The 17,058-nt window shown below is 34.9% G+C and overlaps 1 protein-coding gene across 6 annotated transcripts in view; it reads left to right on the forward strand.

Annotated features, from left to right (window-relative positions):
* Window positions 1-5,253, forward strand: part of LOC149780025 (uncharacterized) — an 86,352-nt gene extending 81,099 nt beyond the window's left edge. For all 6 annotated transcript variants that reach the window (XM_089936773.1, XM_089936775.1, XM_089936774.1 and 3 more), the window contains one exon: window positions 1,854-5,253. In XM_089936773.1, coding sequence (XP_089792899.1) covers window positions 1,854-2,028 — 175 coding nt within the window. In that variant the 3' untranslated portion in view covers window positions 2,029-5,253. The remainder of the gene's footprint in view (window positions 1-1,853) is intronic.
* The last annotated feature ends 11,805 nt before the right edge of the window (window positions 5,254-17,058 follow it).

The raw sequence follows: 17,058 nt of genomic DNA on the forward strand, positions 1-17,058 counted from the left end.
AGATGTCATTGATCTGTAAAGATGGAACCACAAACAGCACCATTGTCTCTCCATTTTCAGACACAGATGCCTGTGCCATCAGCTGTGAGGGGATATGGGTCTATGCTTTCCTACCAGCGGCTGTGTATATCCCCAACTGGTTCTGATCTTGAATGTAGTCCAGAAGGTGGTATTGGAGGAAGATGGGACAGACATGCAGGATAGCTGTTATTGCTCCTTTGTGATGAGACAGATTGTGGGTCAACGATCCACTTGCTCTAACAATTGACCTCCCTGTGTAGATTGTGGCAATCCCCATGTTGCTCAAGCAGACATGGTATAGGAGGGAATGATTAGTGTTTTGACTGGTATCAGGAAGTGATGTCACCCCCTCCTAGCATCTGTTACTCATTTGGCTACCTTCTTTCTATTACTCAAGGAGGAGAAGTTGTCTCTTATCACTACTTGTCTTTTATTGATTTCTAACATGTCCTGACATCACGGGAGAAATTACACTGGCTATAAAAAGGATCTTTCTGATCTGTTGTCTTATTTTGACATATCCAGGCCCCATTAGCTCATCTTTCTCAAATGAAACCTCTTCTGCGTCTTGACTTGGCTCACTTCATTCTGGTTTAAGCCCTTTTCTTTGACTTTGCTGAAGCTGTTATCTTATATGAATTGCTTCCTGAGAGCTCTACCTTCATTGCGAATGTTGAGCAAGTTGCATGCCCTGTTCATGGACCCAGTTCCATTGTGATGGTTCAGTTGTTTTGATGATACAGACTGACTTTGTGTCCATGAACAGGTTGCCATCTACAGGCGATCCAAAAATTAATTATTTTCCCTCTCTGTTTGACCATTCCCTCAAGACATAGAGAGAGGCACAGCAGCAGGATCTGGTTTGCACAGTTAGATCCTATCAGAGTTGTATGGAGAATGTCTATATTTTAAGCTGTCTGAGGATTAGGCATGCTTCATGGAGATCTCATCTCATGAAATTATAGCAATTTTAACAAATCTTGTATTAGAGACATTGTGGAATAAGTTGACTGGCATGCTCAGTCTACTTTCTTCAGCTTCTTTCTACATTATATGTTGTCCAAAAGGCAAGATTTGAACCTCGTTGGGCTTCCAGCGTCTTCACAAATTACAACCAGGTTCCATTCTTAACTTTGCAAACCTCATTTCAGGCATGGGGTTAGTAGCTTCCTTTTGATATGACTGGGAAACTTTGTAAGCAACAGCTGTGTGCAGAACACACTGGAGTTAAGTTTGCAAATATTTTGTTTGGAGAAATGTTCATCCTTTTTCCAAGGGTGCAGTCATATTCTGCCAGCGAGTGGTAGAGGTTGGATGCTCTTGGATTTTCTCCTCCTTATCTATTCTGCTAGTGTTAATGTGGTTGCATTATGTATTCAATAGAGAAAGAAAAATTGTAGTGAATTTTTTCTTTAATAATGCTTAGCGAATCACATTACCATCATTCTCTCTCATCCTTTCCATCAAATGCAAGCATCCCATTGATAGTTTTGCTCAAACGTAAGCTGGAAAATATTCAGTATATGGATGACCACCAAGCAAAGTCAAGGGTAGGTAATTTGCGATAGTTACTTCCCTTATTTCTATGACGTAAATGGAAAAACAATTTTTTGTTTCCTTGTAAGGGCTGCATTCAGATAGTAGTGACATTTTTTCTAATGGTAATTTGATCTGTAAGTATTCCCATTCAAACATTATTCACTGCAGAATTTCCTTTCGTTATGTACTCTGTGAGTAATAATTGCATGTATATTTTTTTGTTATTGTATATTATTGTTTTTCATTAAATCTTTAACAGTTTTAATGTAAAACTTGTGTTCTTTCTATTTCAGTTCTGGCAAGACAGTTGCCAAGGGGCCTAATAAGGAGCTGCACAAGGGCCCAGATTCTTCTTTAGTAAAGGGTTCACAAGGGGCTCTTGGGCCAAATGGATCAAATCATTGTGGACCCCAGAGTAATCTTCACAAGGGACCAAGCATTGAAAATCTTCTGGTTTCAGCTATGTAGATTCAGTTAAAGAATATCTTACCATTATCTTGCTTGGAAATATTAAACAAAATTACATGATGGAAGGCTGCATACACAGCTTTCAGAAGACTATATGTAACATTTTTCATGAAATTCATAACATAAACCAACAGTAACATTATAGACTGTACATTCACTATTGTATACTGTGCTGGCATATCAGGGTCTTCACTTTTCAATATATTTATTTCAGCAACCAGACCATACTCATAATCTTCTGTAAGGAATGGATGTATGCTACGTATGAATATTTATGGTAGTAAGAAGTAAGGGTATATAAAATGGATACATTTTTCAGTTCATTAACCTTGCAACATTGGTTACACCTAAAAAATAAAAACATTTGAATTTTACAGGTCAGATGTTAGTCTGATCATTAAACATGTAGACTTAGCTTTTATTTGAGTGAAAAATACCCAAATCAAATAAAAAAAATTTCATTTGTTTGAGCCCTGCTTGACACCGACATTGAAGCCCTGTAATCATGCCCATCTCCCTGTCCATCAAGAGTTATTGCTTTTTTTTTGTCATGTAGCTTAAAGAAATGTTTCCACAATCTGAATACTACATCTAGCCCTGCACTCGAGGGGGATTGCCATAAAACTTGGTAAATCTAATGGTCATCACCTAATAATGTGCATATCAAATCACCTTGTTCCTGCAATTTTTATATGAGTTATTGCCCTTTTTGAATGCCCTAACCCTAATCCTTAACCCTAACCCTAAACCTAACCCTAACCCTGACAGAATCTTCTGAAGACAATTAACTTCATAGATTTCACTGGATCACCATGAAACTTGGGAAATGTTATGATCATCTTCTAACACAATTAGTCTTGCAGATTTTATGGCATCACCATGAAACTTTGGAAATGCTATGATCTTCATCTGAAGATGGACATGTCACCAAATCAGTGTTCTTTGGGAATTTTTGTTAAGTAATGAGACATGCGTGTTTCTTTATCATTGGTAGAGACACTAGTCAAATTATATTGGTTTTTAGAAGAAATTCACATACAGGAAAGATATCTAACACTGCAGATTACAGGCAAAACGTGCCATTCAGTTGAGCACTTGTGAGAACTTGAAGTCAGTTATGTACTGCTAATAACATGTGATATGTGTTATGTTTAATATTTTATTTGTATTTATATTTTCAATCCTTTGTCTTCATATTTACTATTCACTATATGAATGTTGCCTCTTGTGCGGTTTTGTCTTCGTATTTGCCATTCACTGTATGAATGTTGCCTATTTTATGCATTGATTATAGTTTCATGTTATGTGCAATACCGTTTTAGTTGTTATTTCTTTTTCTGATATTTTATAACTGTGAGTATATGTAATTTTTAATTAATGAGAATTAATATTTGTACCTTAGGAATCTGTGTGTCTATCCATCCTACAGTTCTGCAGCTTTTGGTGGATTGCCACTAAACTTTATAAATATTATAGTCATCACCTGCAAATGTGCATATCCACAAATCACTTTGCTTCCATAATTTGTTATGAGAGTTCTTGTCATTTTTTACTTGCAACCAGCGCAGTGATGACACAATTTTGTGAATGGAGCTAGTCTCAGTTTTCTGTGGATCTACATGAAAATGTTATGATCTGGAGATGCACAAAGTCAAGCTGCTTCTTCAGTTTGTGTATTGTCCCATTTGTCTTGTAACTGAATGCGATGTTTGACAGAATCTCGCATCACCATCTGATAATGTCAGTATGAACCAATTACTATGTTCATATGATTTTTTTTTTGAGTTAATACCCTTTTTGACTTGCAAATAGATGTACCATATGGCAGTATTTTTCTCATGTTACTGAACTTTTGAAAAATCAGATATTGTATATTGTACATTTCATTTCCATTTGAATGGAGATAGTTCCTTGTAGGTATTCTGTACTAAGTTAACTTTTTGGGTTTCAGTAAAATATATCATGTGAGACAGAATCAGGATATTTATCTTACAGTTTTATCATTGAAAATATCCATCTGATGTGGTTGTGTGATAAAAGTTGTCTGTTTTTGGGACATAACACATATCAAAAATGTCCTGTTCAATACATGGTGAAAAATTATTTTATTCCATTTCAAAGGATCTGTACATGATTTCAGATTTATATAGTTACATAGTTATGCTTTGTCAGTTATATAGTTATGCTTTGTCAGTAACTTGAACAGCAATGATGAAAAACTGGTCTTTATGATAGCAATTAATTATGACACCCTCATCATCGATGTGATAAAACTTGAGAATGTACTTAAAGTTTCACTTTAAAATGTCAGTTTTTAAATCAACTTGTGATAAATTAATGTTATCTTTGTTTTCTTGACTGTAAATAACACAAACACCAGGTTAAAGTTTTGTTTATTATTTCTGGATAAATTAACATTTTTGAAAGACAAAGCATGTATTTTAAGACATTGAATTCTTTACCATGCATCCAAGGATGTTAACTTGAACCATCAGTGTAATCCTTGCAGTCCGAATCGCTCACTACTTGATATTTGTTTCTGGTCTTCAGTGGATAATGTTTGACAGGATGTATCTTGTAAATATTTATATATTTCGTAATGTTGTAACATTAGTATGGTGTTAAATTTATCTACAGTGTATTTTGTTCTTGGCATATTGACATTTTTAAACAGTAAATCCTTACTATGTTGAATCCAATCTCAGTTTATCAGTGCCAACCTTTTAAGATATAGTAGCCATATAGTGTCCACCTCAGTCATCTGTCCATATGTGTTTTCTTTCATTCTAATTTATTCTTACTATTCTGAGACTTATATTGCGGTAATTCTTGTAATTTTTCATATCCGCAAAAATAATTCTTTTTGGAGTATGCACAATTGTATCTAAAAAGAAATTAATATTTTTTGGCAATACGATCATGGATAAAACTTAAAGGGATTGGACCCAAGCAGAGTCTTTGGGACACACCATATCTGCATTCCTAACAGTACTAATGTATATTCAGAGCATATTTCTTTGCAGTTGATATGTTGCATTGGCACTGAAGTCATGGACTCATATTGTTGCTTTCAGTTTGCTTTAATACATGTACCTCTGTTATTTACTGGTAAATTGTAAGCAGTGATACAGACCCTTATTGTCAAAGTTATGTAAAACGTCTTTTTAAATTAACAGTAACCTCATTATAAAATTACAATAAAACATTTAAAAGAACTAAAAAAAACTTGTCATTATTTGTGAATGGGAGATAGAGATAGAAGAAAAGTGTCATTGTGTAAGATCACATGTATTCAGAGCAGCTTTTGGTGAGAAAGAGAGGGAAGTTGTATGGTGATTGTAATCTGTATTGTTCATTTACCTGACAATTGTGATCTTAATGTACATGGACACTTATATTCCATTGTCAGTTTGCATTCTGCTATATTCCATTGTCAATTTCGGGTAGCATGGGCATGTGGGAAAGCCTGCCAGTAGCTTCTCATGGGTCGGTGGTTCTTCCCTGGGTTTTCCAGGGTTCTTCCTCCACCAGTTATACTGGCCGCCGTGTATAGCCTATCTTGTGCTGAAAAATGGCGTTAAACCCTAGAACAACAACAACCATTGTCAGTTTACATTCAACTATATTCCATTTGACTATATTCCATTGTCAATTTCCATTATATTATATTCCATTGACAGTTTCCATTCTACTATATTCCATTGACAATTTCCATTCTATATTCCATTGTCAATTTCCATTCTGTATTCCATTGTCAATTTCCATTCTACTAAATTCTATTGTCAATTTCTCTTTTACTATATTCTATTGTCAGTTTCTATTCGACTATATTCTGTTAATTTCCATTCTACTAATGCCAATTCTTGTGTTTCTTAATGTATTTTTTCATTATTTGATACCTCGGTTAAAAGTTCACACATCTGAGTTTATATCAACCACTTAGCAAGCAGTGTATTGGTCATTTTAACATGTGTAAATCGTACATTGTTTTTTTTAAAAAAACGATTTAAAACATGAAATTCTCATTATGATATGGTGATTCTTGTATTTCTATATGTCCTTTTTCATTAGTTTTGATGTCTCAGTTAAAATCTTATGATAAGTTAATGACCTAGACCTGCCAACCCTGACAAGTCCATCTCAGTAAGGCAGTTGATTTTTTTCCATAAGATTGACCAGTTTTCAGTAAGGTGTAACAAAATATCAATAACTGCTATTGTAAAGCTGGAAAATGTCATTTAAAGTTTGACGCATTGATGATAAACAATATTTTCAACTGAAAAGTTTGTAAAGTATGCATAGACTTTATTTACCACTAGTACAGTAGCACAAACTCAAGTTCCAAACCCTATGCAGCTCAATGGCTTGTTGCTATCTCTCAACTTGACATAATTCTTGGAAATTCTTTTCCATTTCACATGACGATGGCAACCATATCTCCCGCCATGAGACTTAACCCAATTTCGGCATTCCCGGCTTCCATCGCATTCCAGCCAACTGAAATGTAAGCTAATGAAACTTGAAAACAGGTCCATTTCTTTTGTGAGAATTTGAATTTATGATAGAAAAGACATCAGAGTAAGTAAAGTCTGACTAAAACATTATGACCTGATGTTGTAGAAAAGCATCATTGCTGGCTGCCAGTTGTGTGAGATATTTCTGAATATTTTATTTTCATTACGATGTTAATTGACATCAAAACACGTTACACAGCACCATTATTTAGGCAGTATGACCTTTATGCCTAAAACATAAATATCAGTGTCAAAGTCTTACATGTTGGACTATCATATCTCCTGCAATGAGTCATACTCAAATTGGCATGTGATGTCCAATAAATGTAATTGTGTCCTTTCCACCTTTCATTCACAAGAATCTGAATACTCCTTTTTATTCTTCTGTGTTGATTATTAACACTTTTCTAGAAGCTTATTTTCCCTTCCGTCTTAACATGCATCGCCTTCTGGACGCCGTTTTTAAAAATCTATAATCAACAGTTTGATCATGCAGACACTTTGCATGAACAAATAGGTGCAGTTTGAAACTTCTGGGGTGCTGCTGTAAAGTTAGTTTGGTTCTGTGACTAATTTTACTAATTCTAAGATGAAACCCGGATCCAAATAAAACACGGATGAACCAATTATCCGGATTTTTCGGAAACGATTTTTTTCTGTAGTTTTTGCTTGTATGCCATAAGTCCATATTTTAAGGGTAATTTTCGTAAGACTTAGGCAATATCGTAAGAGTTGGCAGGTCTGATGACTATTTAATACTCTGGTTATTGAATCTATTTAAATCATACCCTGGTGTATTTTTGAAACCATTTAAAATGTGACCTTGTTTCAGTTATAACAACTTGAAAATACAAAACTAAAATAATAATGAAAGATAAAAAACACGAAACAATTTAATTTGCCCTTCTATTGTTATGTTTATTGGAGAGAAAATATTATATGATATACTGATTATATCTTGACATTATTACAGTATCTACTGCTGTAACATTAACAGGTGGACAGTGGTCTTTAAAGCACATAATATTGAGTGCCATGGCAGCCATTTTAAAAATCTTGTTATTCATCCAAACAGAAGTACTATCAACATGGAGTGTCCATCAGAATCTTGTTATAGCTGAAGAATATCAGGTGATTTCAACATTCAACAGTTACAAGGAAGAAATTGTCCTATCTTGGATACTGTACTTGTTTTTTTTTTTCACTCAGTAGAGCATCAGACCCTTCTAGTGATTCTTGTTATGAATAGATGGTATATAAAGACTGGATTGTATGAAAAATGATAAGAAGTGCAATGTGTGTGATTTGTTGACTGAAATGAGACAAACTAGTTCTTTATTTAACCATTTGATGATTTATTGCGATGTGTACCGCTATCGTGTACCTTTAATGATCACAGCATGATGGTTTATTGCAATGTGTACCACTATCACGTGCCTTTAATGGTCACAGCAAGATGATTTATTGCAATGTGTACCGCTATCACGTGTCTTTAATGGTCACAGCAAGACGATTTATTGCGATGTGTACTGCTATCACGGGCCTTTAATAGTCACAGCAAGATCAAAAATATATTTTTAAATACAGAAGAAAAACACCTAAATCTTTAGGTCAAGGTCACTGAAAATTTCAATACTTTGGTTAATTGAAAATTCACTTAAATTTGTCTTTAACAATTCAACACATTGGAAACAGAAACAGAAGTGTCACTCATTTGAAACTGGTTTCACAAAGCAAGAACATTAAATCAAACAAATTAAATGTACAAAAGTTGATGGACTGTTCGAAATGCCGTACAGGATATAAGTGTTAATACAAGCTGGTTGTTTAGTAAAACAGGCTGCATATTATGAGAGGAACACCACATAGTTAATAAGAGAGGGGGTGACATTAAAAAAATCCATATTAATGTTAGATATATAGATAATTTGAATTAATTCTCCTACATGAGAATACAAACAGACCAGTAAAATATATCCCTTTTACTTATAAACAATGGTTTCACAAATGTCCAATACAGATAAACCATGTTGATAAATCTGAAAAAGAATTTAACATACAGTATATCAGTAAATGTTCACAAGATTGTAGATGAGCATAGTGAGAAAAGACAGCGAGAGAGCGAAGTGATTAGAGAAACTACACAAGATGAATTATAAGTACAGAAAAAGAAAGAGAATCCCATAATCATCTATTTATGAACAAATACATAAACAGAAGTAAATGTGTAATCACTAATCAGGAAAATTACTTGACTTTTATTAAAGTTTGGAACTACAATCGTAAGTTAAAAGTTTCTTTAGTAACTCATTTTTATTAAGAAAGTACTATGAAACCAAATAAACATTGCAAAGAAATTAATTAGTATTTATGATCAACATAAATTGGAAAACACATTCCATCAGGATTCTGCATTGATATTAAGGCAGCACCCACTGTCTATGGAACTATAATTTACTCAGCTGCTGGGGTGTGTGGATCAGCATTAATTTGAGAGCCATTGAAACCAAGGTGCATTGTGGTTGTAGAGAATCACAATGCTGCTATTAACACTGATAAGACATGACTTACTACACCTCTCCCTCGATAACTCATGCACAACGGGGTCCACAAACAAAGACTGCACTATAAACGAGGTGCAAATTACTGAGGGACCTTCAAAAATTGAGAAAAAAATAGCTTTGACAGCGAGAGAATTGTGTGGGGTGGCTATGAGCCTCATTAGGGAACTGGGCTGTTCATTGACTGAATCCTCATTTTACAATCACGTTGATAATAATTTTTAATAACACGCTTTGTCTATTGAAGTTGTATGTTATTTTGTTTAAATAACATTTATTTTCAAAATGTCCAACATATGAAAGATCGTTCCAATTGGTTTCAACAACCTTCACGCGTATGTCACTGCTTTTTGTTTTCTTGATGAGTCTGGTTCCTGTAGTGGTGTTTAATATTATCCTGCCAACTCGGGAGTCTGTTAGCAGGGAACTAGACTAACTGTTGATACACCACCAAACAAAATTCCTTTTTCTCAAAAACACGCAACATTTATTTCGTGAGACAATCGTCTACGTTGAAACTTGATTTTTGTATTGTTCAATTAGTACAGTATTGTTGTCATGGTTTCATTGGCAGTAATAATTAAACTTCCAATCATCCTTGAAGATATCTCTAAGTGCCAGTTCAAGAATTCTCTGAAACTCGCTTGCCCACAATGGTCCATATCTGTGAAATCAACCTCTTTGTTTTATGAAGTATTCATTTCACTTGGCTGCCTTGTTATCTTTGATCACAGTTATGAAAGTGTCAGTTAATTTAAGGTAGTTTCTGTTACATACACAATAACATTTATAAGTGTTCGATTGATCAAATGAAGTGAGTTCACCCGACATAAGACCGGGGCCATTAGATTTTAAGTTTGTAGGATGTTTGTACCTTAACTTTTCTTTTATTCCAACTCCTTTATTTTGATTCAAAAGACATAATTAACGTGTTAATACAAAGGAGGCCAGCTTTTAATTCAGTGCAACAATACAACAAATACTTCCAGAAATCAGTTATCAAAACACGGTTGCACTTAATTAGGTTCTCAGAGTAACACTCGCGGACAGCTGTTATAGTAGATTGATGCATTTTACCTCTAATTGCAAGAGGACACATTCCATTTATGACAATTACACTTAAAAGGAACTAAAAGATAGAACTAGAACACAAATTTCAATAGATACAAAAATTATTTAATTTGTATTTATTTGTCAAGTTTATGGAAATTTCTTAGAAATTGTCAAAGAATGGCTCTTTTTGTAACTTACGTGCAATACTGATTCACAAATGATGAAATAAATAAGTAATATTCTGATTTAGTGATGTCACGAAAATTCACCCATTAACTCATTCGGCCCCAGAGGTTTTTGTCGTTTTTGCCTGAAATGTGCGTAGGAAAGACATTCAGGGGGCTATTTCTGAATACATTATAATACAGCAGTTTTCAACAGATTTTCCATGAAAATAATGCCTAGTTGTATTAGAAACATCATTTTCCATTGGTTATTTTGCTTGCGCATGAGCAGAAGGGATTTTTTTTATTTTATTATTTTTTATTTTTTTTTATTTTTTTAATTTTCTTTTTGCTTAATGGACCCATCATCTTCATTTGGTGACCGCAATTTATTCCAAATACCCACCTTATCCTAGTTTTTGCAAAGGTTCACCTGACTGTGTGCAGTTAAGACTGGTATGCCTTACATCTGCGGCCAAAAGGTCTAAAATCCGGACCCAAAATCACATTCTGATCTCAAGCGAATTTTGGGTGAAAAAAAACCGGGTCCAAAAAATGAGGTTTTTCTCTCTGTATTTTGTAGTGCAACTAGAACTTCCAGATTATTTGATATCATTTTAGAGCTATGTCTGCTTTCTTTTAATACCACCCATGTTGGTATATCTTAAATGGCCTTGATGCTGCAGAGCTTTGAAGTAGGGTACAGCCTCATCACGCCTACAGATGGGATCGGGGCCGAATCGGTTAAAGTACTGCCTCCACTCGACGAAAGTGACATTTTCATTGATTGAAATTTCCTTACATATCATTAATTGTGCATACTAGGAATGTCGTTTGGAAAGAAAATGTAAAAAATTATATGACTTATTTTTAAATTTGATATTTAATAGTGTTGATTAAAATTTCCAGGTCCTATCTACCGTTTTTGACGATAAAACAAGCAATGCATCAGAGTTTCTGTTACTAATGTTGATAGCAATTTTCTTTAAGTTCAACAAATAGGGATCAATTTTTTGGGTATTTTCTGGTTTAAAAAAGTGGGATCCACGCCTGACCCTGTGTTATAAGCGGGTTCGTGAGTTATCAGGGCACGAGTTATTAAGGGAGTGGTGTACTGAGGTTCATGTTGTACTTAAGGATGGATGCTGCTGTTCTATATGAGGTGCTGAAAAAGCATGTTGAGGAAGTTGCAGTGTTTACCCCCAGTAGTGACAATGTACATAAGAAGCAATACAAATGTTCTAACAAGAAGGCTGTTTTTTTGTGATATCCCACATCTTCTATCTAACATATATTGGTCCCTACCAGGAGGTGCGATGGCGGCTTCTGTTGGCAAACAAGATAAGCCACTCCATTCCATGTGGTAGGTTACACCAGGTTTGCAGCAACTAATTAGTAATTTTGATGAGGCAGCGGAAGCCTTTTCAGTGCATGCTGAATGTGCTTACTCATTTTCAGTCGTATAGAGTCCCATCTGTGCTTTGATGTTGAGGCCCTCACACATGATGATGTCTCCATTGGCAAACAGACACAAAGTTCATGTGCGACCTTAGCTGCAATGGCAGTATTTCCATCATGTACAATTAAGACCCCATTTACACAGATTTAAAATATGTCCATGATCCCTCACTTTGAATCCCGAGGTGGTTAATGAAGTAAAATCCAGTGCCCAGGATGTTTATAGTGTTGTTATTGCCAAGTTTAAAATGTTTTGAAAGTAGCATTGAATCCCAGTGATGCAAACTGGACACATTTATTACAGCAACCTCACTAACTGACATGATTCTGTCATCAGTACACAACAGCCTTTTCTCAAGGGGCAGCAACAGTGCCTGCGCAGCTCGAGAAGAGCTTGACTAGCATGTTCTATTGTCAAGGACTCGTATCAAACACTATGAAATAACGCCATCACAAAGACTGCACAAGCTTGATGATTTAAAGGCAATGGTCAGCCTTCCATAATAGAGCTGCCTTCCATGTGAATCACCTACAAGAACGTGTCTTGTTTTCTATCCACAATATTTTCCGTGTTGTCTATTTGGGCAATATGAACATAAAACTGCTAAGTTTTCATAAATGCCAGGGGTTATCTGTCATATTCATCCTATTTTTTTCATAACACTAGTTTCACTAAAACCAAGCATAATGGCAAGCATGCTAAAATGAGGTAAGGGAGTGCTGATATCGGGATGTCTGTATGTGAGGATATGGGGATTTGTTCACACCAAGGTAGTGATGAGAGACATTTCCCTATAAAACTGGTCAACTTTATATGAACTTCACTTTGCTGGTGAGCACAGTACACATCATCTTGTGTCTAGAATTTAACTCTGGAATTCAATAGTCTGAGAGAAATGATCCTAGACTATTAGAAAGAAAAGACGGAACATTAGGAGATGAGCAATGAGGATGTTTTTATCCAGAACAATAACAACCACAGCAGTCACAAACCACAGGTTAAGAAGAAGCCAAAAGTAGTCATGCTGTCAAGATGGCCAGCACAAGAACATTTAGTCCCCTTGACTGAGAGAATCACAGGCCTAACCATGGAACATTATTATGGATGCGAAATCAATCATATTAGTTACAAACGACAAAATGTTAGCTGACGAGTTCAGAAGAAAAGTTAGAAGATTATCTGGGAGAGGCATAGACTAGAGAATAACTTCGAGAAAGTGGTATAAAGACTTGTACAACCATTCCTTAACTCCCTTATCTTGAGACAAAATTGAGACAAAATATATTGAAGCTCTCTTGCAATAGAGTACCCACTATTCATCCACTTACTTGACAGAACTTTTCATTACCTTCTAACTTACAATTCATACACATCTTGGAATCCTGTGGTGTTATTAAAAATTAACTTTCATACAGAAAACCTAACGATTTTCAAGCCCATGTCATCAATGCAGATGACACTCAGTGACCAGGAACCCAATGGGTAGCCATTTGCTTTCCCAATGATTATAGTGTGAAATATTTAGATTCTTACGGATTACCCCCCAGGAAGAAGAAATCATTGACTTTATGAAAAGAAATGTATATACTCAAGAATGTGAGCTTACAAAGATCAGATTCCATTGTGTGAAGTTTTTTCAACAATGCAGTCTTGGAATTTCCATAGAATATTTAGTGACTTGTTTTGATTGCAAGTGCTCATTATGGTGCAGTACTCTCACTTTATATACTTACTTACCGGTATGCTAAACATTTGCTCCTATGGTAACATTTAACATTTTTAATGTGGAAAATTTAACCTAAGCAACTTGTCTGACATGTGTATACCAAGTTTGGTTACAATATCTTGAACAGTTTAAGAATTATGCTCTGGGAATGATTTATCGACAGGCTCAATCCCCAAGTATTACATGTCAGGGTTGGGTGGAGGGGGATGAATCAAGAATATGAGGTCATCTACATCACATACACTGACCAAATGTATGGTAGTCATCTACATCACGTACACTGACCAAATGTATGGTAGTCATCTACATCACGTACACTGACCAAATGTATGGTAGTCATCTACATCACGTACACTGACCAAATGTATGGTAGGAGAAAAATTGTGTTGAAGATTTCATAGATAGACAATCTATATTTAGAAAGAGTACAGGAAAATGATAATCATCACGAGGGGCCCCAGATGGCTGAGTGGTCTAAAGCACTTGACTTTACCGATCATTGCCATATTACCTCCGTCCACATTGGTTCGAGTCTCAGGCTTGGTCAATGTGGGTATGTGAGAAAGCTGCCAGTAGCTTCTTGTGGGTTGGTGGTGCTTAATACTGGGGTCTTCCCGGGTTCTTTTGCCACCAGTTATACACAGGGTTCTTATGGTCTTTGACAGTTTGGGAAAAATGAGGTAGCATTTTCCAGGCCTTGAAAGTTTGGGAAGATTGAGCAAATTACCCTGAGGTCTTTAAAAGTCATTTTTGAAAATTGAAATAAACCCAAACATTTTAATTTCTTTCCATAATCACAAATAAAATCACCCAAGGTTGTTAGATTCAGATGTAGTCAAGTTTTCCTGGTTTCTTTCTTTTGATTAATTATAGTTTGAATTTCAAAATTAAACAATATTGTAGTATTTTGCATTCACTGTTTTCTTGTTTAACATAACTTGTATACAAAATGTTAGTGAAAATATGTCTTGGAAATCTATGTTTGTGGTCTTCGACAGTTTGGGAAAAGTCTTTGAATTTATCATTCAGAATTCTGTGTGAATCCTGATACAGGCTGCCATATTTAGCCTATCTTGTGCTGAGAAATGGTGTTTGACCCCAAAACAAAAAAAATCATCATGAGGTTTGCACCAGAAATGAAAACTGTAACGGTGGATGGACGATTGAACAAGCAGACAAAAACATAATATAGCTATTAAAACTAATATTTTTAAATAGCAAAAAAATTATCTGGACCACAAGTCTGATGTGTACTAAATTTCATACAGATATGTAGACCATGAGTCTAATGTGTACTGTACTAAATTTCATAATATATCCAGACCACGAGTCTAATGTGTACTAAATTTCATACAGATATGTAGACCATGAGTCTAATGTGTGTACTAAATTTCATAATATATCCAGACCATGAGTCTAATGTGTACTAAATTTCATACAGATATCTAGACCATGAGTCTAATGTGTGTACTAAATTTCATAAGCTATCCAGACCACAAGTCTAATGTGTACTAAATTTCATAAGATATCTAGACCATGAGTCTAATGTCTGTACTAAATTTCATAAGATATCCAGACCACAAGTCTAATGTGTACTAAATTTCATAAGATATCTAGACCATGAGTCTAATGTGTGTACTAAATTTCATAAGCTATCCAGACCACAAGTCTAATGTGTACTAAATTTCATAAGATATCTAGACCATCAGTCTAATGTGTACTAAATTTCATAAGATATCTAGACCATGAGTCTGATGTGTGTACTAAATTTCATAAGATATCCAGACCACGAGTATGATGTGTACTAAATTTCAGTATATTAAATTTCATACAGATATTTGAACCATGAGTCTGATATGTGGTACTAAATTTTGTATAGATATCTGGACCAGAGAAATGGATGAAATGTAAAAAATATGCCAACTGAAGAATTTGTAAGCAGCAAAAGGCACATAGGGAATGGATTAGTATCTAATAAGTTTAAATGGTTACTATGGAAATGAAAGCACAGAAAATGAAAAGATGGACAGGCTCAGTCCCCAAGTATTACATATCAGGGCAGGGTGTGGTAGGGGTAATAATAATAATAATAATAATGCTTTATTTATAGAGGGTGACTCTTAGTCAAGGACTTTTCTCCCTTGAGGCCTTCTAAGGAGAGTATAATGATGCACATTATATGAAGATAGCAATAATTACTGTTTATTTTAACATGTTTAGTATTAAAATACTAAATTCCATTATCTATTAGAAGCACATACATGCTCATGATATCTCTTCTTAAATACTCTAACATATTCAGCACATTTTACATGTAGTGGAAGCTTGTTCCACATAACTGTACCAGAGTATTGGAAGCTCTTTTTAAATTGTTCTGTTCTTGGTTTTGATGGTAGAAGGTTTCCATGTGATATTGATCTCAACTGGTATTGTGTTGAAAAAAGCCTGAAGATACTCTGGTGCAGTTCCATGTAGACATTTATATAAAACCTGCCTTGTGAAAATCTATCCTGTCATATACTGTGAACCATTTGAGTTCTGTAAATAATGCTTTTGAGGGATGATCAATAGATGCATCTAAAATTACGCTTGCTGTTCGTTTCTGAAGTTTATAAATCATGTCAAGCTCAGATTTAGCACAGTTTCCCCATACATTTGAACACTAATTCATTGTTGGAAGAATATATGACCTGTAGTATAGATTGCGAGTTTCTATAGGTAAATATTTCTTGATTTTGCTGAGTACGGCAATTATTTATTGCAAGAGATAGTTCTGGGTTCCCTGATTTGTGTAGCTTTTGTGATGTCCCCAAAATCATACATTTTGTTTTACCTTCATTAATTACCATCCTATTTTGTTGTGCCCAGTTTTGGACTCTAATAAGGTCTGAGTTTAATCTCATTTGGATAACTTCAGTATCAGAACTAGATGTATACAAGGCTGCATCATCTGCAAACAAATCTGTATTTGTGGATTCATTATTTAATGGTAGATCATTGACAAAGATAAGGAAGAGGAGAGGGCCCAAAACTGAGCCTTGAGGGACCCCTGAATGAATAGTGCGAGTTTGAGAGCTAATATTGCCAATGCTTACTTGTTGAGACCTTTGGTTTATGTATGATCTAAACCAGTTTAAAGAAGGATTGTCGAACCTGTAACAATTCAACTTTTGCAGCAGAATTTCATGATCAAAAAGATCAAAGACTTTCTTGAAGTCAGTGAAAACAATCCCAGTCGTATTGTCCATTATCCATTTCCTTCAGCCAAATATCAATTAATTTGGTAAGTTCTGTTTGGCACAAGTGGTACTTTCTAAATCCTGATTGCGCTTTATGAAATAGAGAGTATGTATAGACCTAAATGGCTACATGCTTTTCAACTAATTTTGACAATACAGGTAGAATTGATATTGGTCTGTAATTCCCTGGATCCTCCTTTTCTCCTTTTTTAAAGATAGTTGTAACCTTTGTACATTTCAATGCTTCTGGAAAATTACCACCATTATACTTAAATTTATGATATGCGTTAGTGACTTTATTATTGCAGGTGCAG

The sequence above is a fragment of the Sinohyriopsis cumingii genome, chromosome 16 (genome assembly GCF_028554795.1).
Source record: "Sinohyriopsis cumingii isolate HCF-2022 chromosome 16, ASM2855479v2, whole genome shotgun sequence".
Taxonomy (NCBI): domain Eukaryota; kingdom Metazoa; phylum Mollusca; class Bivalvia; order Unionida; family Unionidae; genus Sinohyriopsis; species Sinohyriopsis cumingii.